The sequence below is a fragment of the Petaurus breviceps genome, unplaced genomic scaffold (assembly GCF_028583685.1).
Source record: "Petaurus breviceps papuanus isolate PSGF00001 unplaced genomic scaffold, PetGlider_PUasm1.0 176, whole genome shotgun sequence".
In the NCBI taxonomy this organism is placed as follows: Eukaryota; Metazoa; Chordata; class Mammalia; order Diprotodontia; family Petauridae; genus Petaurus; species Petaurus breviceps.
In genome coordinates this window covers 26,596,322-26,622,488 of record NW_027185771.1, presented here as the reverse complement: position 1 = coordinate 26,622,488, position 26,167 = coordinate 26,596,322, and the positions used below count along the sequence as shown (strand labels likewise).

The window sequence follows — 26,167 nt, the reverse complement described above, 5'->3', positions numbered from 1 at the left end:
CTATAGCTGTAAAATTTGTTTAGGGTAATATTTTATATGTATTTGAGGTGGTCATGGAGGAAGCTCATGGGGTTTTCCTGCTTCTACACCACCATCTTGCCTACACTCCTGACCTATTCAGCATTTTAAGGAGCTCTTTTTTCTTCAGTGAATTTTTGTGCCTCTTTTACCATTAAGTCAATTCTGTTTCTTAAGGTGTTATTTTCTTCAGCATTTTTTGTGTCTCTTCCACCAAGTTGTTGATTTATCTTTTCATATTTTTCTTTCATCACTCTCATTTTGGTTCCCATTGTTCCCCCTCTATGATTCTTATCTTGTTCTTGAACTATTCCTGCAACTCTTGTTGGGTTGGGTTCAATTAGCGTTTTTCTTTGGAGCTTTGTTTGTAGTTGTCTACACATTATCTTCTTCTGAGTTTGTGTCTTCATCTTCTCTGTCACCGTAGTAGCTTTTTGTGGTCAAGCTCTTTGTTGCTGTTGTTGTTGGATCATTTTTCTAGACTACTTCTTGACTTTGAACTTTATATTAAAGTTTGACTCTGATCACCTGGGGATGGGGAGGTATTGCCTCAAGCTTCAGTGTTTTGTGATGGTGTTCAGAGTTAGCTCAAGTATCTGCAAGTTTTTGACACTTCCAAGGTGGTGATATTCTGGGAGAGGTGTGGTAACTGATCTCCTCGTCTCAACTCTAGTCTTTACCCAGGAAGGTCCCCTGGTCTCCTGCAGCCACAAGCACTAGCACTCCTTTTTGCCTTGGTACTTAGACCATGGCCCCTGCTCCTTTGTTACTGACCCCCAGCACTTCACTTCATCCTAGAACTAGTAACTTAGAAATTTGCATTGGAGTAGATATAGAAAACAGTGCCACCTATACCCAGTGCCATCAAAGAGTCCTGTGTACTCTATTACCAGTTTTCTTATCCCCCTACCATCTCTTGACTGAAAACTCCCAAAGCTACAGCTGAAACCACTGTTGTGTGTGTACTGAAAATAGGTCTCTACCCTGATGTCACAGACTTCTGCTGAAAACCTCCTAAGTTTCTTAGGCCAGAAAAAAATGTTATTGGTTTTGCCACTCCAAAATTTGATTTGAATAGTTATCTTGGTGTTGATTGGAGAGGAATATTGAAAGAGTCCAGTTGGGTTGCCACCTCCAAAGAGTTGGATACACCTGAAAAAAATGACTGAACAATAAAAGACCAATTAGGATTCTATCATAATAGTCCAGAAGAGATTGGATGAAGTGTCATAGTAGTTCTCTGTAGTGCATGAAAATAAGAAGTCAGATGTGAAAGATACAGTCAGAATAGATTTGGCAAGACCAGGCATTTGAAGGTCTTTGAAAATGAATGTGAATGAAATGTTAAGAATGACTCCAACTTTGTGAACTGAAGTGATTGGAAATATGTTGTGTAGTTAACAGTAATAAGGAAGGTAGAAATGAGGGTAATTGGGGAGTTAATGGGACTGAAATAGTTGTATCTTGGTCATATTGTATTTGAATTGTCTAGGGGACAATCACATGGCTATGTCCAATGAGAGTTTGCAACATGGGGTTTGATTTCATGAGATGGAAAACATTTTCCTGGGGGGCAGAGTCAAGACTTCCTTGGGGCTCCAGCTCCCACCTCCTCCAATTCATGTAAAAGGTGACTTTGAACAAACTTTGGAGATACAGAACCCACAAAATGACACAGAGAAGCTAACCTCCCACTGAGGACAGCCTGGCAGTCCAGCAAGAAGAGGCCAGCACAGTGCTCTGGGAGCCGACCCCAGACCTACACAAGCCCGGAGGTTTTAGCCTCAGGGCGGGCCTGACCAGCCATCGACTGGAGGGACTTCAGATCACCAGCAGTTGTGGTGGTTCCCAGAATTCTCAACCCATAGAGGCTAAGGACAAAGTGAGAGGTCAGTGCAGTGTGGACTTTAGGATCCAGTAGTTTGGGAGTGCGGCTGACAGTTTTCCCCTGGAGGGAGAAGCAATTGAGGCGCTGCAGCCTGCAGCCACCGCCCCATGGCAGCTTCAGCTCCTGGCCTACAGATTGTAGGGGGACCAAGAGACCAGTCTGAGGCATAATGGCTCTTGCTTTAACCTGATTGGATCTAGATTGTGGTCTAGGGTAGAGGTCCTGGGGTGTGTGACCAGCTTGCCAGAGCATGTGGAGGCTTCAGAGAAGACACCCAACTAATACCTTCAGCAGCTGAGAAAACCTCAACATTTGGGATAATGCTCCCCTACAGTGAGAAAAAGCCCAGAAGTCAAATAATTGAGTGTCAACATGAGCAAATGAGGGAAGCTAAGTAAGCAGAGGAATCCAACACTAGACTCCTATTTTGGGGACAAAAAGGATCAAAGCATGGAACAGGAGGAAGACCGAGAAGTCAGAAATCCTTCACCAAAAGCTTCTAAGAAAAGTATGAGTTGGTTATAGGCCATAGAAGAGGTTAAGAAGGATTTTGAAAACCAATTAAGAGAAGTGAAGGAAAAATTGGGAAGAGAAATGAGAATGATGCAAGAAAATTATGAAATGAGAGTCAACAACCTGACTAAAGAAAATACTAACTCAGATAGCAAAAGAGGCTCAAAAAGGCAATGAGGAGAATAATGCTTTAAAAAGGTGAATTTGCCAGATGGGGAAAAAAAATCTCAAAAGCTCCCTGAAGAGAATCATTCCTTCAGAATTAGATTGGAGCAAATGGAAGCTAGTGACATTATGAGAAATCAAGATACTATTAAGTAGATCCAAACAAACGAAAAAGTAGAAGGCAATGTGAAATATCTCATTGGGAAAACCACTGACCTGGAAAATAGATCCAGGTTAGATAATTTAAAAAATTATTGGACTCCCTGAAAGCTATGATCAAAAAAAGAACCTAGAAATCATACTTAAAGAAATTTTCAAGGAAAATTGCTCTGATGTTTTAGAACCAGAGGGCAAAATAGAGGTTGAAAGAATCCACTGATCACCTCCTGAAAAAGATCCCCAAAAGAAAACCCCTAGTAATGTTATAGCCAGGTTCCAGAGTACCCAGATCAGGAGAAAATATTACAAGCAGCCAGGAAGAAATAATCTATTGTGGAAACACAATCAGGATAACACAGGGATCTAGCAGCTTCTGCACTGAGAAATCAAAGGGCTTGGATTATGATATTCTGGAAGTCAAAGGAGCTGGGATTAAACCCAAGAATCATGTACCCAGCAAAACAGAATGTCATATTTCAGGGGAAAATATGATCATTCAGTGAAATAGAGGATTTTCAAGCATTCTTGATGAAAAAATCAGAGTTGAATAGAAAATGTGACATTCAGATACAGGAAGCAAGAGAAGCATGAGAGGGTAAACAGGGAAAAGAAATCATAAAGGACTTATCAAAGTTAAACTATTTATTTCCTTACATGGAAAAACGATAATTGTAACTTATGAAATGTGTGTGTGTGTGTAAACACACATATATACATACATCAGTCTATGTAGGAGGGTATATAGGTATATGAATATATATGTGAATGTGTGTATATATGTGTACAGGTATACATAGATAGAGGGCACAGGACCAATTTAAGAGGAAGGGATTATACTTAAAAAATAAAATTAAGAGCTAAGAGAGGAATATAATGAGAGGAGATGGGGAGAGACACAATGGGGTAAATTATCTTGTATAGAAGAGGCAAGGGAAAATGGTTACAATGGAGGGGAAGAACAGGAAGGCAAAAAGGAATGGGTCAAACTTATTGTCATGTATTTTGGCTTAGGGAGGGAATGACATACACACTAAATAGGGTATCTCACCCTCCAGGAGAGTAGGTGGGAAGAGGGTGAGAGAGGGGATGATGGAAGGGAGGGCAGGCTTGGGGGGAGGTAAGTTGGAAGCACCCCCTTTTGAAAAGGGACAGGATCAAACTGGAAAATAGAACAAGTGGTAGGTGGGATAGGAGGGAGAGAAATATTGTCACTCTTTTGCAATATATGCACTATGGAAATGTTTTGCATAGCTACACATGTACAACCTATATTGAATTAGTTATCTTCCCAATAAGTGTGGGTGACAAGGGAGGAAGGGAATGAATCTGGAATTCAAAGCTTTAAAATCAAATGTTACATATATATATATATATATGTACATATGTGTGTATGTATATATATATATATATGTAAATATACTATTATTAATATTATTTTATATGTAATTGGGAAATAAGATATACAGACACTGGGCTATAGAGATCCATCGTGTCCTACTGGAAAGTCAGAGGATGTATGGCAGAAGATATGGGAGAGAGCAGATTGGAGGAGGGGATATCCTGTGGGATAACTATTTTGGGGTTGTGGTTAGGGGAAAAATGGCAGGGGGAATTTGTAACTCAAAATCTTGCATAAATGAATGATGTAAACTAGTAGTTGATAAAGCAATTAATTACAAAAAATCTTCCTATGCAGACTTTGCATTCATCTGAATGGTGATAACAAGTACATGGGAGCCAACAAAATCATTACAAAAGATAACATGGAGAAGAGGAGAGGGCCAATGATGAAATTTGAGGATATTCTCACAAGTATTTATTGTTGTTTAGTTGTTTCAGTCATGTCTGTCTCTTTGTGACACCAACTGTGGTTTACTTGGTAAAGATACTGTAATGGTTTTCCACTTCCTTTTCCAAATCCTTTTACGAATGAATAAACTAAGGCAAACAGGATTAAGTGACTTGTCCAAGATCACACACTCATAAATTTCTGAGGCTTGATTTGAACTCCGATCTTCCTGAATCCAGGTCCAGTCCTCTATCCTTTGTGACTCCTAGCTGCCCCTATACACTGTGCCCCTTAGCTGCTGTGATAAGGTTAATGATTCACCAAAATATGTTTAAGAGGAATATGAAGTCCAATATGAAAATATAATATAAGTCCAAAGAATATAATATAGAATATAAATCCAAATATGAAAAATAAGGACCAGAAGAAAGTAAAGCCATAAAAATCCATGGAGGAGGTTTTCACTCAAGACAATCTAGGAGGAAAGAGTCAGCAGTAGCATCAAGCACTGTAGTATAAAACAAGAAGGATGAAGAGTGAAACATTCATATGGTTTTCTTATTTACAAAAATGAAGCATTTACTAAAATTTACTAGAATGAGTTAGTCATAGGAAACTCAGGAAGAGAGTGGTAGACCACTCTGTTTTAGACCACTCTGTTTCTCACAGAATGACATAGGGAGATGTTGTTAGTCTTAACATGCACCCCAGATTTGGGTAATGAAGGTTTAAAAATCCAGGGAATAGTTCTTTTTTTTTTGCCTTTTGGAGGGAAATTTGGGGTTAAGTAACTTGCCCAAGGTTACACAGCTAGTATTTTTGTGTGGGTGTTAAGTGTCTCAGGCTGGAACCGAACTCGGGTCCTTCCGACTCCAGGACCAACACTTTACTCACTGCGCCACCTAGCCGCCCCGGGAATAGTTCTAAAAGCTGTCACAGTGTAAAATTCTAATGGGTGAGTCTATCCAGGGAATGAAGGGAAGAAGGAAGGAAGGAAGGAAGGAAGGAAGGAAGGAAGGAAGGAAGGAAGGAAGGAAGGAAGGAAGGAAGGAAGGAAGGAAGGAAGGAGGGAGCGAAGGAGGGAGGGAGGGAAGGAAAAAAGTTCTTAAAAATTGTCCATTTGCTATGACATAAAATACCATAAGTAAATTCAGAAAAGCAGAAATATTAAACATATTTCCATTATTGACTATGCTGATATAAAATATAATTAACAAGGCCTTCTAAAGAAATGATTCAAATTTAAAGAGGGTCAAAGCATTTTTATCCTAAAGAATGAAAGAAGTCAAAAATAATTCTTGAGAACAATTGAAAATTTCATTTTGCAAAATGACAACAATGAATCAACACAAAAAAAACTTTTGGTGTATAGCCAAAGCAAAGCTCAGAGGAAAATTTACATCACTCAACAATGTCCTTGACAAAAGACAGAAGAAATAAAATAAAAACTTTTTTCATGAAACTTTAAAACATAATTGAAATGTAACTAACAAATAAATCCACTACAAATAAAAATTCTGAAAATTAGATATTTTTTAAGTTGAAAGAAAAAATGAAGACATAAAATTGGAAATTCTTTAAAAAAAACACATTAATTGATTCCCAGCAAATGTGTTAAAAAGAGAGGGGTAACCTAATTTTGAACATCAGTAATGAGAAAAAAAATGAATTCAAAACAAAAACATGAGCAATAAAGGACATTTTGAGAAAATATTTATATGTCAATAAAATGGAATTCAGTATTTATATTATATTTATAAAACAATATTTATACCTTATTTATAAATGTATAAATATTTAATACATAATTTCATTTAATAAATTGATAAATATTTATTAAATTAAACTATTTAAAAACACAGTATTTATAAATAGAGTCACCAAATCTCAAAGTACTATGAAATTAAAGTCTAATGGGAGTAGGGAGAAGTATCAAATGTAAATTCTCTCAAACATTCTAAGATTAAGTAATTCTCATATTACATAGATTATTTAAAAATAGAAAAATAGCACTTTAATCAAATTCCTTTGATGATGCAAATATGATCTTCGTACCAAAATCAGGGAGAGATGAAGCTGAGAAAGAAAGATCTGTATCAACAGCTTTAATACTGAATGAAAAACATTGAATAAAATAATGGCAAAGGGGCTATAGCAATATATTATAATATTGTCAATTATTACTAAACTGGATTTATGCCAGGAATGCTGAGGTGGTTCAATAATAGAAAACTTATAAACATCATAGGCCACATTAACAACAGCAACAAATAAGTTATCAGTATAAATTATTGTAACCCCCCTCCCTACTACCACCACAATATGTAACAACCGTTTCTGCTAAAACATTTTTAAAAGCATAAATGGACCTTACTTTAATATTATGAGGTCCATCTAAAACCAATAGCCAGTATAATATATAATGAAGATAACGTAGAGGCCTTTTTAATAAAATTAGATTAAAACAAAGTTTTCCATTATCATGCCTATTATTAGATCTAATGCTAGAAATGCCAGCTATAGCAATGAAAGAAAAAAAATCAAGGAAATCCATATAGTCAAAGAGGATTGGAAACTATATATGTATATATTTGCAGATAATATGATTATCTGCTTAGAGTACTCTAGGGATTAAGTCAGGCTCTCATCACTTCATGCCTGGACTATTGCAATAGCCTACTGATTGGTTTCCCTGTTCCCTGCCACAAGCCTGTTCCCACTCCAGTCCATCTTCCACTCAGCTGATAAACTGATCCACCTAAATTTCAGGTCTGACCATGTCACTCCTCTACCATTCAATAATCTCCCATGTTCAAAAACTTCCAAGGTCATAGATAAAATTCTCCATTTGGTGTTACAAATCTTTCCTAATATGGTCCCTTCATACCTTTCTAGTTTCTTTGCATCATATACCACTTCCATGTAACTGTAATCCAGTAATGCTGACATCTTTGCAAAATACTCCATCTCCTTACGTGGATTGATTTGATGTCCGTTGTGCCTGGGACTCCCTCCTACCTCATTTCTACCTCCTGACTTCCCTAGCTTCGAATATCAGCTTTAAGCTAAGATTCCCATAAAATTAGGAATAACTAAGTAAACCATTGTATAAGATTGCAATGGAATAATACTGGTTCAAAAAGAAATTGAGTCATAAATAAACCAGTGTAGTGCAGTGGCATCAAATTAAAATTGAATTGAATCTTTTTGAAAACGACAAATAAACATCATCTATGTTGCAGTGTTTTTTTTTTAATTAATTTTACTAAGTATTTCTCAATTGCATTTAGATCAAGTTCATGCTGCACTGGGGGATTGCCCAGCCTTGGCTTTAGAATCACAAGTTTGACAGCTCTGCTGTAGAATCGAGTGAGTAGAACCTAGAAAACAATTTGCATCATTATAGAGGAAAATGTCTCTTAAATAGTTCATAGCTCTGATGAATGCACTCAATCAGTTGATAAATATTAAGCATCTACTACATACCAGGAACTGTGCTAAATGTTGAGGTTACAAACACAACAAAAAGGCAAAAGACAGTCTCAACCCTGAAGGAGTTTATGAATTAGAAGAGAGACAACATGCCAACAAATATACATAAAGTAAGCTATATATAGTATGAATAGGAAATCATTCATGCAGGGGACGCCCTGTAATTAAGAAGGCTTCCTATAGATGATGGGATTTTAGTTAGGACTTAAAGGAAGCCAAGGAGGTCAGCTGTTTTACTGGAGGGAGAGCATAGCACGCACGGAGGGCAGATTAAAAAAAAAATTCAATGATAAACCATGGACTAATAATGAAGCATGTGCCCCATTTCTGACCAAGAGATAATTTACTGGAAGTATGAAATGTGATGCACATTTTCAGACATGGCCAATATATGTATCTATATTCCAAGACTTAAGCTAATTTTACAAGGAGAAGTTGGTTGTTTTATATTATTTTGAAGGGATGGGGGGATAGAAATAGTGATAGCAATTTAAAAAACAACTCTAATGAGCTTTATAAATGCACAGAAAAGAAAAAAAATCATAGGGAAATGGAAAACTGGAATAATTTTTGTAATTATAATAGTAAATTGTTTATGCTATTAAATTTTTTAAGGAAAGAGGAAGGGAATAGGCATTTATGTAACACCTACTATGTGCCAGGTAGTGTGCTAAGTGCCTTGACAAACATCTTATTTGATCCTCCAACAATTCTGTGAGGTAGGTGTTATTATTATTCTCATTTTATAGATGAGGAAGCTGGACCAGACAGAGGTTAGGTATCTTGTCCAGAATAACATAGCTAGCAAGCATCCAAGACTAGATTTACAATCAGTCTTTTCAGATTCTAGGACTAATACTCTATCCACTGTACTACCAGCAGGTGAATAGTTCCATATATACTAATGTTTCTGATTTTTGTATGTGATGTAAATATTTGTATCTACCAAACTCAGAATGACCAAAAATTATTTTTTTAATTTACACAGTAAAAACAGACTACCAACTGACATTTTGTAACTTTATTTAAATGAAGTTCAATTTAGTTTACATCCACATTGACTGTAAACTTTTGAAAAGGGTGACAGGCACATAAATAGCCAACATATACAGCTTGTTTGATGAATCTTCATTCTCATCATGTTTCCTGGACAAACACACTCAGACATTGTGTGGGACGTTCCTTATTACTTTGGCCCAAGCAGCTTTGTTGAGTCTGGCGTCAATGCATCCATCTGGAGTTCCCATTTCTTTTATGGCAAATTTGAAGATTTCCTTTAGAGCCTGAGGAGCTCACTTTTTGAAGCCTACTCCATGAATCCTCTTGTGAATGTTGATGGTATACTGTCTGGTCACCACCTTAATGATGACAGAATGTCCCTTCTCTTTCTCTCTACCTTTCTTTACAAGAGCCATCCCGCCTGGGACCAGGTTGGAAAAATATGAATTTTTTTTTCAAATTAAAGAAGTTTAAATTCAGCTCATCTAATCTTTGAAGCATTTGTCCAAGATCTATGGATTCATGTACCAACTTTGTGGGTCACTCACCCAACTGCATGCTGTCTTCTGAAAGACAATAATTCTATATCCAATTGCTTTTTTATATTTTAATAGGGAAGTTAGGAATTTTGAGTGGTTATGGTTCTTATTTAGGAAATTCTGCCAAGTTCTAGCCCTTGAAGAAATCAGTGCATGCCACCTGCAAACTGTAACATCTGGAGAATCTTACCCTTTCTAGGGAATCATTTTTCAATTTAGACTCTATGATGTGTATCCTTCATGACAGTAGCACATATCATTGGCAAGCATGTGTTTCCTTGTTTTATGCCTCATTTGCTATTAATAAAACAAAGTTATTTCTGTTTTATAAGACTTAAATTACTTAGATTTCTGCAAAAAAAATTGTAAAGTCCTTCATGCTATTCTTGAGGATAAGATAAAGAAATGTTGGCTGTTAGGTAAAATAGGAACTGGTTAAGTCCCCAGACTTAATCATTAATGAATTGACATCACTATGTAAAGATACCACCACAACTCTTTGATTGTCCTTATGATGTTTACATTGTGATTGTTTTAATGAATAACCAGGATGGTATACTTCCAAAATTTATAGAGAACATAAAGCTGGGAGGAATAAGTAGCATTTTGGATGACAGAATCAGGATCCAAAAAGGTCTTAACACACTAGAATATTGGGCCAGATCTCATAAGAAGAAATTTAATGAGGACAAATCTAAAATATCCTACTAGAGTTGAAAAAGTAAACTTCATAAATACAAAATAGGGACTAGATAGCAATTCAGAAGTAAAAAAAAGATCTGAGGCCTTCAGTAAAGTGTATGTACATTATAAGCTAATATGTCAAAATAGATAATTCCATATAATGTTCTATTAACAAGTTGAAGGGTCAAGGATCATGAATGTGGTAGTTCTATACTCTGTCACATCACACTGCAGTATTTTGTTTGATTCTAGTTGCTATATTTTGGTAAGGACATTGATAAATTAGAGAGAATAGAGGCAAAGGAAGGCTAACAAGAAGGTGATGGTATTCAACATCATTCCATGTTAGATTATGATTTCCCTGAGTATTTTTTTCTTTTTTAATAACCAGCATAGTTCCTGCTACAGTGTAAGGACTTAATAAATTCTTATGAACTTGAGTATATGAGAAACTGATAATGGTGGACCTGGAGAACAAAAAGACTGGGTAAAACATGACTGTTTTCTTCAAAAATGTGAATGCTTGTCATGCAGAAGAGAGATTAGACTTGTTCATGCTATTTCCCATCATTCCACAATTTTGTTTTCTTTGGTCCTCTTATCATCCGTTCTTTCCCAGGAAACTCATCATAGGGAAATCTCACCCTTCTGCCAGAATGAATCTACCTAGTCTTCACATTTTTTGGTACCGTATTGTTCTTTCATTGGACACTATGACTAGAAACCCTATTTAAAGAGTTTTTCTCTTCATTTTCCACCAGCTACACTACTTTTAGACTTCTCTTAGTCACAGTTATATCCTCAAGGGCCAAAAATAATAGGTTACAATACTTTTCCAAATGGCAACCCTATGAAATACCACTATTTGTTCTATAGATCAAAGAAGCAGAAAAATAACTCATATGTCTAAAAATTTTATAGCAGCTCTTTTTGTGGTAGCAAAGAATTGAAAACTAAAGGGATTCCCATCGATTGGTGAATGGCTGAACAATTTATAGTATATGATTGTGATAGAATATTATTGTAATATAAGAAATGATAAAGGGGATGGTTTCAGAAAAACCTGGGAAGTTCAGAAAAACTGAACTATGACAACAGTACACATTGTACTAGGAATATTGTAATGACAACTTGGCAACTGGTCAATTCAATGATTTACACAATTCTAAAGGATTCATGATGAAAAATGCTATTCACAACCAGAGAGAGAAATGATGGAAGCTGAGTGAAGATTGAAGAATTGCAATTTTCCACCAATGGGTTTATGTGGAAATGTTTTTTTTTTCCCCTTCATATGTATAATGGGTATCATATTTTCTGCCTTCACAATGAATGAGGGAGGGGGTGAAGGGAAAGAATTAGGGAGTTAAAATTTTAAAAAGTAGCATGTCATATATTTGTACGTAGCAGTCATGTTCCTACTTTGTTTTAGACTATGATCCTACTTTCTTTAGTCAATTAAGTGATGTATAAAATCTAGTGATGCCAATGAGGGTGATGGTTTAAAATACCCTAATCCTCATTACTTTCCTATGGATGTGTTCTAGTGTATCAATAGCCTTCCTAAATTTTGACACCCAGGACTAAACAAAATAATCCAAATTTTGTTTTCTAGGCTAGGGATCACACTATCACCTCCTTCATTTTGGATCCTGATCTTCTATTAATTTAGCCTATAATCATATCTACTTTGTTGGCTTCCACATCATATTGTTGATGAATATTCCTCTCCTAATTACCTAAAATGTCTACTTTGTTCCTTTCCTCACCCAAACTGTTGTCTCATGAACCATGTCTCACCTATTCCTCATTTAACTTTCCCTTCTAAAGTACCTTCCAGATCCACCTTTCATATTCTGTCTAAATTTTGAAATTCTACAGTACCTATTGAGCTAATAGAATATCATTCAATGATATTTCACTAGATACATATTTAAATTATATTCTTTTTTATGATCTTTGTTATTACAAAATGGCAAGGATAATAACTATTTATTGGAGTAGTATCTATTTTTTCTAATAAGCAATATTTCTTAAAACATATAAAAATTGCTCAAGAAATTACCTGATAAATTCTACAATAACAAAAATGTACTCTTCCTTTCTACACTAGTAAGAGTAACATCTACCATTTTCTGTAAGGTAAAATGTCTCCAAAAAATGAAGGGAATCATCTCTGTATGTTCCACAATATCTGGTACACAGCTTGAACATAATAACCCAGAATCACAGATTATCAATCAGAAGGAAAATCAGAGGTCAATTGATCCAACACTACCTGAGTGAGAATCTCTCAAGTCTATGAGCTTTTGGGTTCTGCATACATGGTCACACAATTTCTAAGTCAGCATCTTTAGTGAGAAAACAAATATACTCCCTTTGGCAATATTCAAATGTTTCAGACCAAAATTTGTTTCCTTCCAAGTTCTAGAGAAATTATTCCTAATTCTGCCATCTGGAATTCAGCAGAGCAAATCCATTCATTCTGCTTCATATTATATTCTATTAAATACCTGAAGACAACTAGCATAAATGTCCTACAGTGTCTCTTCACCGTCATCTGATCTTCATGTGACATCATCTGTCCTCATCTTGCTGCCTTCCACTTCCACTAAATTATCTTTTCCCCCAGTAAAATATGGCATCCACATTAGAACATAACACTTCAGATATAGTCTAATAGGAAAAACATGGCAGAATTATCTCCCATATGTTTATCTCCTGATAAAATTAAAAACTCTTTGTAGACAAGGAGTGATTAATCTTTGTCTTTGAGTCTCCAATACTAAGAATTGTACCTCACTATACTAAACACTTAATTGATTGTTGATTGATGCTAGACACTACATCTCACTTAATGTATCTCAATATTTCCTTTGCTTTTTTTTCATCTGTGAATAGATTAAGATTTAGCCCCTAATGTGGAATAGGGAGCTTGGTAGGTTAGGAAGCGCACAATGGTATCTAAATTAGCAATGGGAAGGGTACAAAGAGGGGAAAAGTCAGTAATTAGATTTAATTAGATAAAACTCTCCTGGTAATTCAATTCCTACTTGGAAACCTCACTTAGAAAAGGCTTCTGTTTGCATTAAAACTTCATTGGAATCTGCTAATTAACTATCTAAAGCAGCAAAATCATATCCTATTGTGGTAAAATGAGGGGAAACCCATGAGAAATATATGATTTTTTTTTTACTCAGAAACCTCTAATGACTGAACCCCAATATGATGATTAGGCATGGAAAATAAAATTTGCCAAAAGAGTTCTTGATGAATTCTAACATCAAGAACAACAAGGAACTGAGAATCCCTCTTTGACCAACCATGGAGGATAAGTGGAATTTTCAGTGATATATGGAGAGTTTGCAATGTTTGTATTTTTACCAATTAGTAAGTAGCAGGTAAGTATTCACAGTGTAAAGATTTGTCCCCACCTCCAAGAAGATGAAAAAGGCAGAAGAAAGATCTCTCTACTATTTAGCTCATCAAGGGAAATAAAACAATCCTAGAAAATGACAGAGGGATAGAGGAAGTGGTTGTAGGAGGAAAAAGTATTTAAAGAGAAAGGAATAATACTAAATAGTCTCAAGAGATCACAATGGTAAAGGTTTTTCAGAAAAAAAAAAAACAAAGAAATTGTTTGATGTACAGAGAAACACAAACAGGTTTTGAAATTTGCCACAAAAGAGGCAAAAGGTAGACAGGTTTTACTACTTAGTAGGTGCTTATTATATGTACCTCATGAATGAATGAATGGTCTAGTATAGGTAATAGTATAGTATAGGTAATTCAAAAAGGCAGATAAGAGATGGAATATTAACAACTTTCCATCATGACATCTCTATTAATAATCATTTTCACTATGTCATACTAGGGATTCTTTTTATGTAGAGTTGGATTAGGTGTCTACTAAAATGTCTTCAAATTCAAATTCATTGATAACAAAAATGCTATCACTTCCTCTGCCAGAAGGGGGAATTATCTGTTGAAGCACAGCAGATGGATTTTTCTTGCTTTCAAAAAGTGTATGCAATTTATTCTAAGTGAAATTCTATTTTTGTTTTACCCTCTTAGCATTTGGTGATTGGAAAGCTGTTATTACATTTTTTCTTATGATGTATTAAATGATGGCTATATAAACAGTGTCTCAGCTTTCCTTAAAAAAGACAGAGAGTTTATAACAACATGATCCATTTTATAGACCAAAAGGATATTGGATTAGAAGATTTGTTTGGGTTCAAATCCTGTCTCTCACACTTACTATCTTGTGATTTCAGAAAATTCATTTCCTCCGCCTGAACCAGCTCTCTCAAAATGGATTAATAATATTTGCACAACTTATATCATAGGGTTGTTGCCAATAAAGTACTTTGACAGTTACAACAGCACTGCCTAAATGTCAGCTTCTATTATTAAGCATGAGCTATTTTTTTTTTACAATGACAAGGATGGTGAGATAGATTCATCACATCCCAGCTACTCAGTGTGGTGGACATGATTCTAATCTTCAGAATTATAAATATCATCAGCATCACACACAACTTTAAACTAACGTCTCTAAACTTTTCCATAGATGGGTCAATCCCTTTCACAATTCTATGAATTTCTTTCATTCAAAGAAGAAAACTCAGCTAGGCAAGGGGCCACTGTATCCCCTTTTCCAGGGAGAATGGGAGTCAGAGGTGCTATTATAAATTACCAATGCAAATTATCTGCAGGTTATTTGCTCTCACAGGTTAGACCTGTTTCCATTAAAACTGGCATTTTGAAGAAAGAAAATTGCCTGTTTCCATTTGTGGACCCAACAATAGCTTATGTGTTTTTTTTTCCCTTTTCATTGTTGATATTCATGTTTAAAAGCTGTATAAATGCACAATTTGAAGTGACACCCACCGTTAGTGGTTACCTTATCTTTTTGACTGACAATGATGAGATTTCTGTCATGCTCGCCTCTCCTACAGTGCCAGTGATGGGATTTTTTGAAATCTTATTACTGGTTGCACTACCGTGGTCTCAGATGGAACTTTCAATCAAAAAGGCAATCAGAAGGTTATACATTCGTGAGTTTCCCTACAAAGGAACCCTGCAAAGCAAGAGAGTGTATAATATAACTCTGTGGAAGAACCTGCTTGCCTTCAATCCATCTGTAGTTATAAAAGTAATGGGCTGCTTAGCTCACAGCATCCTCCTCTATTCTCCAAAGTGTGGCCTCACCTAGAACTCAGTCCAGTCTCAGTATGGAACTAGGATGTCATATTTCCTGTCTTGTTGAGATTTCCCTTTCTAATTCAGAGCATCAGCTTATACTGAGCAGCTGATTAACAGAGATTTCCCAAGGACACATTTTACTGTCTGAAATCTGATTGAATACATGCCTTGTTTCACTTGAATTGCTTGTGCATACAGTTGTTCCCTGCCCCCATAATTCTGTTGTTGTTTAGTCATTTTTTTCAGTCATGTCCAAATTTCCATGACCTTATTTTGAGTGTTTCTTGGCAAAGAAAATTGAGCAGCTTGTCATTTCCTTCTCTAGCTTGTTATATACATGAGAAAACTGAGGCAAATAGGGTTAAGTGACTTGCCCAGGGTCACACAGTTAATAAATATCTGAAGGCAGATTTTAACTCAGGAAAATGAGTGTTCCAATAATAATTGCAATTATATTATTCAAATTCTAATTCTAATTTTTCTGCTCTAAAGTTAAGAACCTTTAAGACACACTATATGTCAACAGTAACTCTTCATAAGATCAGAGACATTAGTAGGCACTCTCTCCCCATTAATGAATATCATAAAGATTATTTTCTTTAAAAAATGGTCTTCACGTGATGCTGAAGTGGTGGGGGGTATAATCATCACCTGGTGGTTTAAGATACCATAAGCATTTCCATACCTAGTTAAGTTGGTGCTCTGTTAACATGCACAGTACAACAACAAGTTTTACACTGCATGACTTTACCATATTTGCTCATCAGGTAGAGTTTTCAGAAAATATGGGTTAAATCCATGCCACAAGGATGCATCATAGGAAGATAATAGAAAGTATGCTTTACTTAACTACATGAAAATAGAGTCCAGTGAAATATTGGTTAACAAAAAATATGATGTATGTGATAATATGACAAGTGTTAAATTGAATTGAGAACCCTGAATTCTAGTTCTTGCTCTTCCACTAATTAATTTTTTTACAAACTCAATCCACTTCAATTCACATATAGCACCTTTTCTAAAATTCTAGAGTTCCATTCACAGTTGATTATTCATTGTTGAGGGGCATGAGCCAGATAGAAGAAAAGATAAGACCACAAGTATTTATAAAAATATATTTCACAAAGTAGGAAACAATACAGGAGTTTCTCTTAATACAATACATGGAGTAAATAAACAAACAATATAGCATCAAAGCAAAGTAGAAAATTAAAATGATTTGCATGTAATACTTAAATTTTATTATACAATCTCTACTTCTAAATGGCAAGTTTGCATTACAAATTGAGTATGCTTGCAGCTTCTAGTGCTGTCCATTCTTGGAGTGCAAAAGCCCCTGTGCATAACCATGAACGTTAGATAAAGAAATACTAATAACATAAGTAGTAGTAAAGTTATGTACAAACTGGTTCCTTCTCTAATACATTGGAGAACTATAAGCATGTTTTACTTTACTGTATAATGTGTGGGCTTCTAAAAGGCTAGAGTTTAAATATTCACATGAACCAGTATACTTCCAGATGTTTGTGCTTGTAGTAAAAACACCAAATACTAGAGTTATGAACAAAATAGAAAACTGTTCAAAAGTTTCTCTGGGAAAATGTTATTCCTGCCCTCATAAGTCACATAAAGCTTAACTACTCAAAAGAGACTGTTAGCTTCCCTTTTTAAATACATCATCTGCAATCATCCTTATTTGCTCATCAAATGTACATATATTAAACATTCATTTTATATATATAGAAAACAATCTAAAGGATTATTAATGGATATAATTTTTTATATATTCCCTTAATCTATAGATTACCAACCTTAATAAATAAAAGCAGTAATGGACATCAATAAAATATTTATTTCAAGGATTAAACAAATAAATTCACTCAGTGATAAAACCAACCATGTCTTATATAGTCCATCCATCCTGTGATACAGTTCATTTTGTGTCCTTGTGGATGATGATGAAGTGGAAGATAAGAGTAATCCTTCTTCTAGAAACAAGCCTATTTTAATGGAATTTCTCCTCTCCCATCAATGAATGTGCAACCCTTCCCCTCCCCCCCACCCTTCCCTGGAATGAATTAAGAACATGTGAATATTTTAAGGCTTGACACAATATTTAAAGATGAGAAATAGTCTGTGGTTATTGGGCCAACAATTATGTACAATGGATGGTCACTGCACAGTAGAAGCTAGTAGGTCTTAACAATGCTCCTCATAGCTAGCATTGCACAGAAGACCAGGTATTGCTTTAAAAATTTTGGTGGCGGGATCTTTGTTGGCATTGAGGAAAAAAACGTGTTACTTTATACACCCTGGCAGATGACATTATTCAGCAGCAAAATCCCCGTAGGTCCATTTCTCTACAAAAGCACCATTTGTTTTGATTTTTCCTCTATTTCTTACATTGAAGATTAACCAAGATCCCAATCACCATGTCCGTGGTGGTCAAGTGAATATCAAATATCCAAAGACTTCTAGACACTCCACATACTTTACTTCACACTCCACAAGACTTATAAACCTCCTAACATATACTTTTGTATTTTTTTTTTTGGTTCAACATTACAATGTAATTGATTTCATAGATGACTGGCGCTAAACTTGCCTCTAAAACAAATGACCACATTGGTTGTAACTAACAGGGATGGCCCTAGAATATTACATGAGCTTTCAGTTTCGTAGGGAAGTTTATAATCCACTGTCAAGTTTCTTTGTCACTTTCTCCAACTGAGTAGAGTTCTCCAAGTCTTTTGAAACGAGGACCCCATTCACTGAGGTAGTCAAAATTCTGATCTGAGTCTGATGTTGAGGACTCCAGGGAACTGAGAGAGCCAGCCACTGAGCCTCGGCCTTCATAGCCATAAATCTGAATGGAGTCATATGGTGGAGCTGTGGGATCGTTATCAGCTTCATGGAGCCTCACGTTAATAAATTCATCAACATCCACACCATTTGGAACAGGTGCAAGTCCTTGCCTGGGCATAAATTGCAGGTCAGGTTTTATATCCTTCCGAGGCAAAAATCCATTTATTCCATCTGGATTTTGTAAAGTTGCAATGTCAAAAGCTTCTGTATCCTCTTCTCCACCTCCTTCGTCATCATAACGGATGATATTTTCCCTCACATCTTCATCATCTTTAATAATCAGGGGCTCATTTTTATGTCTTCTCAGAGTCACAAACAACACCACAATGACTGAAAGGAAAATATTGGATCAGAAACTGATTAATTGAACAAGGTACAATCAAAGAAAAAGTATAAACTGATTATTTTTCAAGAGAAATATCGTATAAAAGATCCAATAGATACATTCATGCTAAAAGAGTGATAACATAATTCTGGGAGAAAAACATTCCCCCCTAGTTTCTACCTTTGGCTTTTATATTTAGATTTTAATGTAATATAACTACATTTTATATCAAAGTAAAATAGAAGAGGTGAATGGAAATATCAGAAGATTATTAACTGATAGGGAGAAGGGCATATGTAGTAGAGAAGTATTGATGCAAACTTCAGAGTCATGAATAGTAAGTCCCACTTTTTAACTTGTACTTTTGCTTCTTGAAAATGTTGTGCTGATTAAGCCTGAATAAAATATTTTTTTTTCATATTCTACTGATATCCCATCTGTTTATAGAACTTCCTTTCCAATGTCATAGACAGGTCATATGAAGCAACGATTTCTTCTTATAATTTGGCACGTGTATGCCCATTCATATCCATTTAATATATACAGTATAACAAAGAGTTTTCCTAGTATAAATATTAATTTTTGTACATTTTTTCCCATCATTCATAAAGTATTTGGGACAAATAGGTATAATTTCTAGCTTTGGCATTTTATATATGAAAAAAACAACAACTATTTGTATAGGTTACACCAGAGGTTACCAACCAGTCAGATTTACTTACCAATATAATGAAAAGCACAATAGAGCGAATCTCTAAGTTGATTCCCACCATCATCCCACATCTCTACCATTTCTTGCAAATCCATATTGCCAAGGATTCCAGTTTGGAACACAGAATGCAATGCATACTTTTTCTAAAGCTTAATGATATTGTTGTCTTCTCCCTAAGATCTGCCCCACCTCCAAAATACAGGACAGAGAATCTCAAGTATTCAAGAAAGTGAAAAGTAGTTCCAGAAGAAAAAAAAATGTACACCCCTGGTCTAGAGAGGGAACAGGGGGGTTGAGTTACTTTTATTAATTTAGAAACCTGATAAGTCTTGATCATCAGAGTATAAAACACAATACATACCTAGTAGTAAAATGATGCATGCTAGTATAGCTATTAATGCTCCCATACTGAGCCCAATTGGAAGTACATAAGCTTCAACATTACAGGACTGTACCACACCATCACTGCTGCAACCACAGACACGAATGGTTAGAGTGCTGGTGCTACTCAGGGGAGGGTTTCCACTATCGCTGATTACGATTGGTAAAAGATAGACTTCTTGCTTCTGACGATTGAATCCACTATGCTTTGCCAAAATGCTGAGAGAATTATCTGGAAAAAAAATCAAGAGATTTTGCATCATTTCAAAATAGCTGCTCTTTTTTTTTTTTATTCTGCCATTCCAGCTGTTTAGTTTCCCCTTGTCTTTTGTAGATTTTCATTCATTCATTAAAAAGGCATTTATTAAGCACCTACAATGTGCCAGGAGGAAGTGTTAGGTCCTGGGGATATAAAGATAAAATTGAAATAGGTTATGCCTTCAAGGAACTTATATTCTATCTGGGGAACCAATAAATACACACACACACACTCAAGCATACATAGTGCTTGTGACTCTTGGGGCTTCATGATCAGCAAAGTGGTTATGGTTCCAGCACCCTACTGGAAAAAATATTTTAAGGAGATGATCCCAAGTGTATTTTTCATTAGGAGCAGCATAGCATAGTCGATGGAACACCTACATTCACAGATCTGTTGTGGGGATCGAAGAAGAAAAAAGTATGTAAAGTATTTGGCAAATTTGTCCATGCTATATAAATATGAACTGTTATCACTATATTTCTTCTTCTTCTTAAGATTATCAATTAGGCATTTCTAGCAATCCAAAGGTCTATAAGAATCTCAAAACACACTAAAACTAGCAAGCAAGCAAGGACTGGAACTTGGAACAAGAAAAGCAAAAACATTGGAAGCAAATGTGAGGATAAGATATATTTGAATGCCTTGACAAATGCTCCATCAGAGGGAGGTTAAACAAAGTCGTTAGATCAGCCATGCTTCCTGGTATTAAGGTTTCAAAGAATGAGTCACCAACAGTATGATTTTCACATCCGTTAAAATATAAACATGTCTATAATGCCTTGCTGATCAGCAGTCAACCTGACATGATGTGCTCATTTGTTTAATATGTTCTATGGCTTTCCTTTGGTTATGCCCCATTATACAATGCTTTTGGGAAGAAGGATATCTACAAACGATATTAAGCCATGGTGTACCCAATGATCCAAGGATCTTTATTTTACATGACCTAGAAGGCAGACACAGCATGCAAGGGAACAGTCCCTGAGAGCAGACAATAAATAGCTGTGCTCTATTTGGAGAATGTCTGTGACACGTTGGAGCACATTTAATTAGCTCATGGAACATTGGTAAAAGATTTCACATGCTACAGGTCAAAACAGAAGATGAGAATTGTTCTTGAAAATGTAATTAATACAAATCATAATGATGCTTGTGTCTTTTGGTACTTGACATTATTTGTATGTGATGCTGTCCTTGCACATTTCTATTTCTTTGACATCCCATAATAATAACCTACAGACTGAAGCAGGAATATAAAAATGAATATAGGAAGAGAGCTATCTCCTTGACTGCAAAAGAAACTTTAGAGTGTTTCTAATACTAAAGTCATGCCAGATCCCTCCACCTTCTTGCTTTAGGGCAGGCATTAAAAATAAGTAAATAAATGAGAAAAAAAAACCCTACTCTGTGCTTGTGTGTGTGTGTGTGTGTGTGTGTTTGTTTCCTTCATTGTAAAACTCTCTAAATATCAAGTTTTTATTGTCATTTTGTTGTTTTTACGGTTGTAGCTGGTTTTGGGAGAAGGAAGGAAGATCCCTGCAATATGAGAGAAAAGGAGTGAGATTGCATGAAGTTTCTACAAAAGGTTATATCTCTCCTATTGAAAATGTATTTTGAAAAGAAGAGAACAAGGAAAAAAGTGATGAGGTGTTTCAATAAGTGTATGAAGCTTATAGCCAAATACCTGAGTAAAAGGTTATTTCACACAGAGAGACTTTTCATCTCATTCCTCTATCTATACCATTACACGTTGTTCCCATGCTAGACATTTATCTCTGTAATTTGAATTTGAAGATCCCTTTGTGTTGGCAAAGGTAGCAAGCAGGTACTTTGAACTTAGTAATTGATCAAGATTTTGCTGGGGAAACAGTAAATATGAACTCCTGTCTCCTGTTGCTGACATAACAGGAAGAGGTTGGCTGAAACAGGAAACTAATGCTGTGTGTATATAAGGAAAAACCCCAGGAAGGGACAGTCAGAATTTCTTGGGACAATAATCTGGAGGTAGAGCAGCTACAGAAGAGAGAATCGAGAACTGAGAAAGAATATCCTGAGAACTTGTGGTGGTGGAGCTTTTTCTGAACAGGAGCCCAGGAGCCGAAGGCTGGATAAGGTGATTCTGATTTTTTGAACGTGCTGCAGAAGATTGAGGAAGCATCACAGGGATGCAGGGACTTTGTTTGTGGCTTGGTTGAGCCTTGAATTCCCAGAAGCAGAAATTGTGAAGGACTTGAGATGGACTGGACCCTGTGAACTTCAGTGTGGAGCAGGACCTACCAAGAGAGCTGGACAAGGAACTGGGAGCTATCTGCCACTGAACCCAGGTGACAGTCTGGTGAATCCAGGTAGAATCTGGGACCATGGAAGGGGATCCAGAGAATCTGAGAACTGCCCCCAAGTCAAGATGAAAAGACCTCTCCATGGGTACTGACTAATGATGAAATTGTACTTTACTAGTCACCTAGGGGTGGAGGGTAGCTATATTTTCTAATGATTTTACTTAGTGATTAATGATACTTAGTAACTGATTGCTGAATAAGTGACTGATTGAGTTAATTTAACGTGCCCCATGATTGTAAGATTTTGACTATCGTACTTTGAGATGATTGTTCTTTGTTCTAAATATTGTGATCACTTTGGTGAAAACTATGTGGCCATTTTAATGACAAGCTTTTGTGAATACTCACTTCTGTGATAAATTGTAATATTGTGAATGCTGTACCTAGATTTTCTGTGAATGCTTTGCTTTGCTTTTGATGGAATAAATAGGGTGTTCCCTATACTGTTCAATCAGAAACTTAAAAGCTGTTCACAGTAGCATTCTTCTGGAAAGCTGCTAGTGCATGGCATTACACACCCCTAGTCAACTTTAATTCTCTCTTTCTCTGTCTCTCTCTGTCTCTCTGTGTGTCTGTCTTTCTCTCTTTCTCTGTCTCTGTCTTTTTCTGTCTCTCTCTGTCTGTTTCTTTCTCCCTCTGTCTCTATCTCTCTCTGTCTCTGTCTTTCTCTGTCTCTCTGTCTCTGTCTCCCTCTGTCTCTGTCTCCCTCTCTGTCTCCCCACACATGCACACACACATAGAGGCAGAAAAGTCACTTAAAATTTCTGAACCTCAATTTCTTCATCTGCAAAATTGGCATACTATTTGTTCTAGCTACCTTGCAGTACCAATTTGAAAAACATAAGAGTACAGAAGTGTAATATGTAGTAGACACTTCAACTCACTAGGTTTTGATAAAAGTACTTGGAAATTTGTATATTTTCTTTGGAATGAAGTTAATATTATTCAACAACAAAAACATCTTTAAAGTCCATTTAAGTGTCCACCTGCCACAATTAAGGACCTAGATGTTAGACCAGATATAATCATCACATAACCTGATTGGGAAATACCATCAACACCTTCTCTATTACATGAAAACAGAGGTGAAATCAATGAGTTGCACTTTTTTTCCTTTTCCTTCATATATTGTAAAGTGTCTTCCCTTAAAGTATGACTTGACAGTAGTGACCCTTAGAGACTCAAAAATTGTTGTGGAGTGTTCAGGGGAACCGGGAGCTGGCAGGACAGAGCAATGGAGCCACTGTACCAACAGACCCACATGAGATCCAGTCTCACATGGGACGCCTGGAGACGTCAGACAAGGAGTCTTTGCACCTAGTAGAAAATGAAATCCAAGCAAAGATAGACCAGATATTCAGCAGCCTGGAACACCTGGAGATTTTGTCCTGCAAAGAGCCACCTAATAAGCGCCAGAATGCCAAGCTCCGCGTTGACCAGTTAAAGCATGATGTCCAGCACCTGCAGACTGCACTGAGGAACTTCCAGCATCAGCAGTATTTAAGGGAGCAGCAGGAGAGGCAGCAAGAAGAACTTCTGGCAAGAACCTTCACCACGAATGACTCTGATACCACCATACCCATGGATGAATCACTGCAGTTTAATTCCTCCCTCCAGAAAGTTCACCATGGCATGGATGATCTCATTGGAGGCAGGAACAGTATTCTGGAGGGACTGAGGGCACAGAGTATGACCCTGAAGGACACTCAGAAGAAGATCCTGGATATTGCTACCATGCTGGGATTATCCAACACTGTCATGTGGCTTATTGAGAAGCGGGCCTTCCAAGACAAGTACTTCATGATAGTGCAAAACCTCACTGAAGAAAATGATGCCTTAAAACTTAAAATAGGCCATATGGAAGCAAATTACTATGTGAGACATCACAATATGATAAAACAAAAGTCAAAATACTGAAAATAGAGAAAAAAGTGAAATATCGCGTAGGAAAATAAAGAAAAAATTTAAGAATCATTGAACTACCTGAAAGTCATGCACCGGGTGTTCCGCCCCCCAGCCCCCAGAAAAAAAAAAAGCATATTTTTAAATTATTTATTTAATATATCATATTTCAAGAAATTATGAAGGAAAATTGCCCAGATATCTTAGAACCAGAGACAAAGTAAACATTACCTCCTAAAAGAAATCCCCAAATGAAAACTCCCAGGAATATTATAGCCAAAATCCAGAACTCCCAAATACTATGAAGCTGCCCTTAGCCTCAAGATTTAGCAACTACCACCTTAAAGGAACAGGAGACTTTTAATATGATATTCCATAGGCAAAGGTACTAGGATTACAACCAAGAATAACCTACCCAGCAAAAATAAGTATAATAATATGGGGGGAGGGGATGAGCATTTAATGAAATAGAGAACTTTTAAGCAAAAGACCAGAACTAAATAGAAATTTTGACTTTCAAACAAAATATGCAAGCATGAAGAGGTAACTATAGTGAGAAATCATAAGAGACTAACCAAAACTAAACTGTTCACATCCCTGTATCAAAGATGATGCATGTAACCCTTCAGAACATTATCACTAGGACTGTTAAAAGGAGCCTACTTAGAGGGTATGGATGTAAGTCTATTATGTTGAGATGATCTCAAAAGGGAACTTTTAACTTCCACATCTGGCTCCTAAAAAATCTAAATTCCTTTCTCTCTCCTGCTGCTCAAGGAGCCGGCTACCACCATGAATGACACTGTAACCATCAGAACCAAGAAGTTCATGACAAACAGACTTCTTCAGCGTTAACAGATGGTTATAGATGTCCTTTATCCTGGAAAGGCCACAGTGCCCAAGACTGAAATTCGAGAAAAATTGTCCAAGATGTACAAGACAACTCCAGATGTCATTTTTGTCTTTGTATTCAGAACCCATTTTGGTGACGGTAAAACAACAGGCTTTGGCATGATTTATGATTCCTTTGACTATGCAAAGAAATATGAACTAAAGCACAGACTTGCAAGGCATGGCCTATAAGAGAAAAAAAAGACATGAAGAAAGCAGCAAAAGGAACACAAGAACAGAGTGAAGAAAGTCAGGTGTAAAGGCAAATGTCATTGCTGGCAAAAAGAAGGAATAAAAGGCACTATAGATTATGCTTATACGTGAAGATAATTTTTCACCAGAGCATAAATAAACTATGTAAAACTTCAAAAAAATATTTTTGTGGAAAAGTGGATCTCTGATAGATCCCAGAAAAGTAGAAAGAGTTCAAGGTTTAAGGGGCGGCCAGGTGGCCCAGTAAGTAAGAGCACCGGCTCTAGTGTCAGGATGACCTGGGAGCGAATCCGGGCTCAGATACTTTGCACCACACCCAGAAATAACTGGCCGTGTAACCTTGAGCAAGTTACTTAACCTGATTACTTTAAAAAAAAAAACAGAGTTCAAGGTTTAAGTATAGGTTGTGATAGTGTGTTGTCATCTAAGGATAAATAAATTAACATCTAATGAGCCTCCTTGGTAGGGTGTCTACAGACTGATAAATTTTCAGGCAGAACACTTATTGGAGGAGCTATTTATTGCATGTGAAATCATGATGCAATTTGTATTAGTGGCAGAAGTAGCCACAACTAGGAGTAGGTACTATTTACTATCCCCTTCATACAGTAGAGGCAGACATTGATTATGTGACCTGCCCAGGATCACTAAGCTAATTCCTGAGGCCAGATTTAAATTTGAGTCATCCTGACTCAAGGTCCATCATTCTATCCATTCCACCACTTAGCTACATAGATCTATTGACAGATCTGGAAATATTTAGTGGAGGAACCAAATAAGCTACCTTTAAAGAGGGATAGTTTCCAGAGTGACAAAATTTAGA

At 36.3% G+C, this 26,167-nt stretch overlaps 1 protein-coding gene and 1 pseudogene across 1 annotated transcript in view; one reads left to right on the top strand and one right to left on the bottom strand.

The window, feature by feature from the left end:
- Positions 1-17,539: 17,539 nt before the first annotated feature.
- Positions 17,540-26,167, bottom strand: part of CDH8 (cadherin 8) — a 527,584-nt gene continuing 518,956 nt past the window's right edge. Inside the window, exons 11-12 of the mRNA XM_069085836.1 lie at positions 19,718-19,969; positions 17,540-18,649 (exon numbers count right to left, since the gene is read on the bottom strand). Coding sequence (XP_068941937.1) covers positions 18,156-18,649; positions 19,718-19,969 — 746 coding nt within the window. The 3' untranslated portion in view covers positions 17,540-18,155. The remainder of the gene's footprint in view (positions 18,650-19,717; positions 19,970-26,167) is intronic.
- On the top strand, positions 23,573-24,255 carry LOC138159509 (Golgi SNAP receptor complex member 2 pseudogene; annotated as a pseudogene).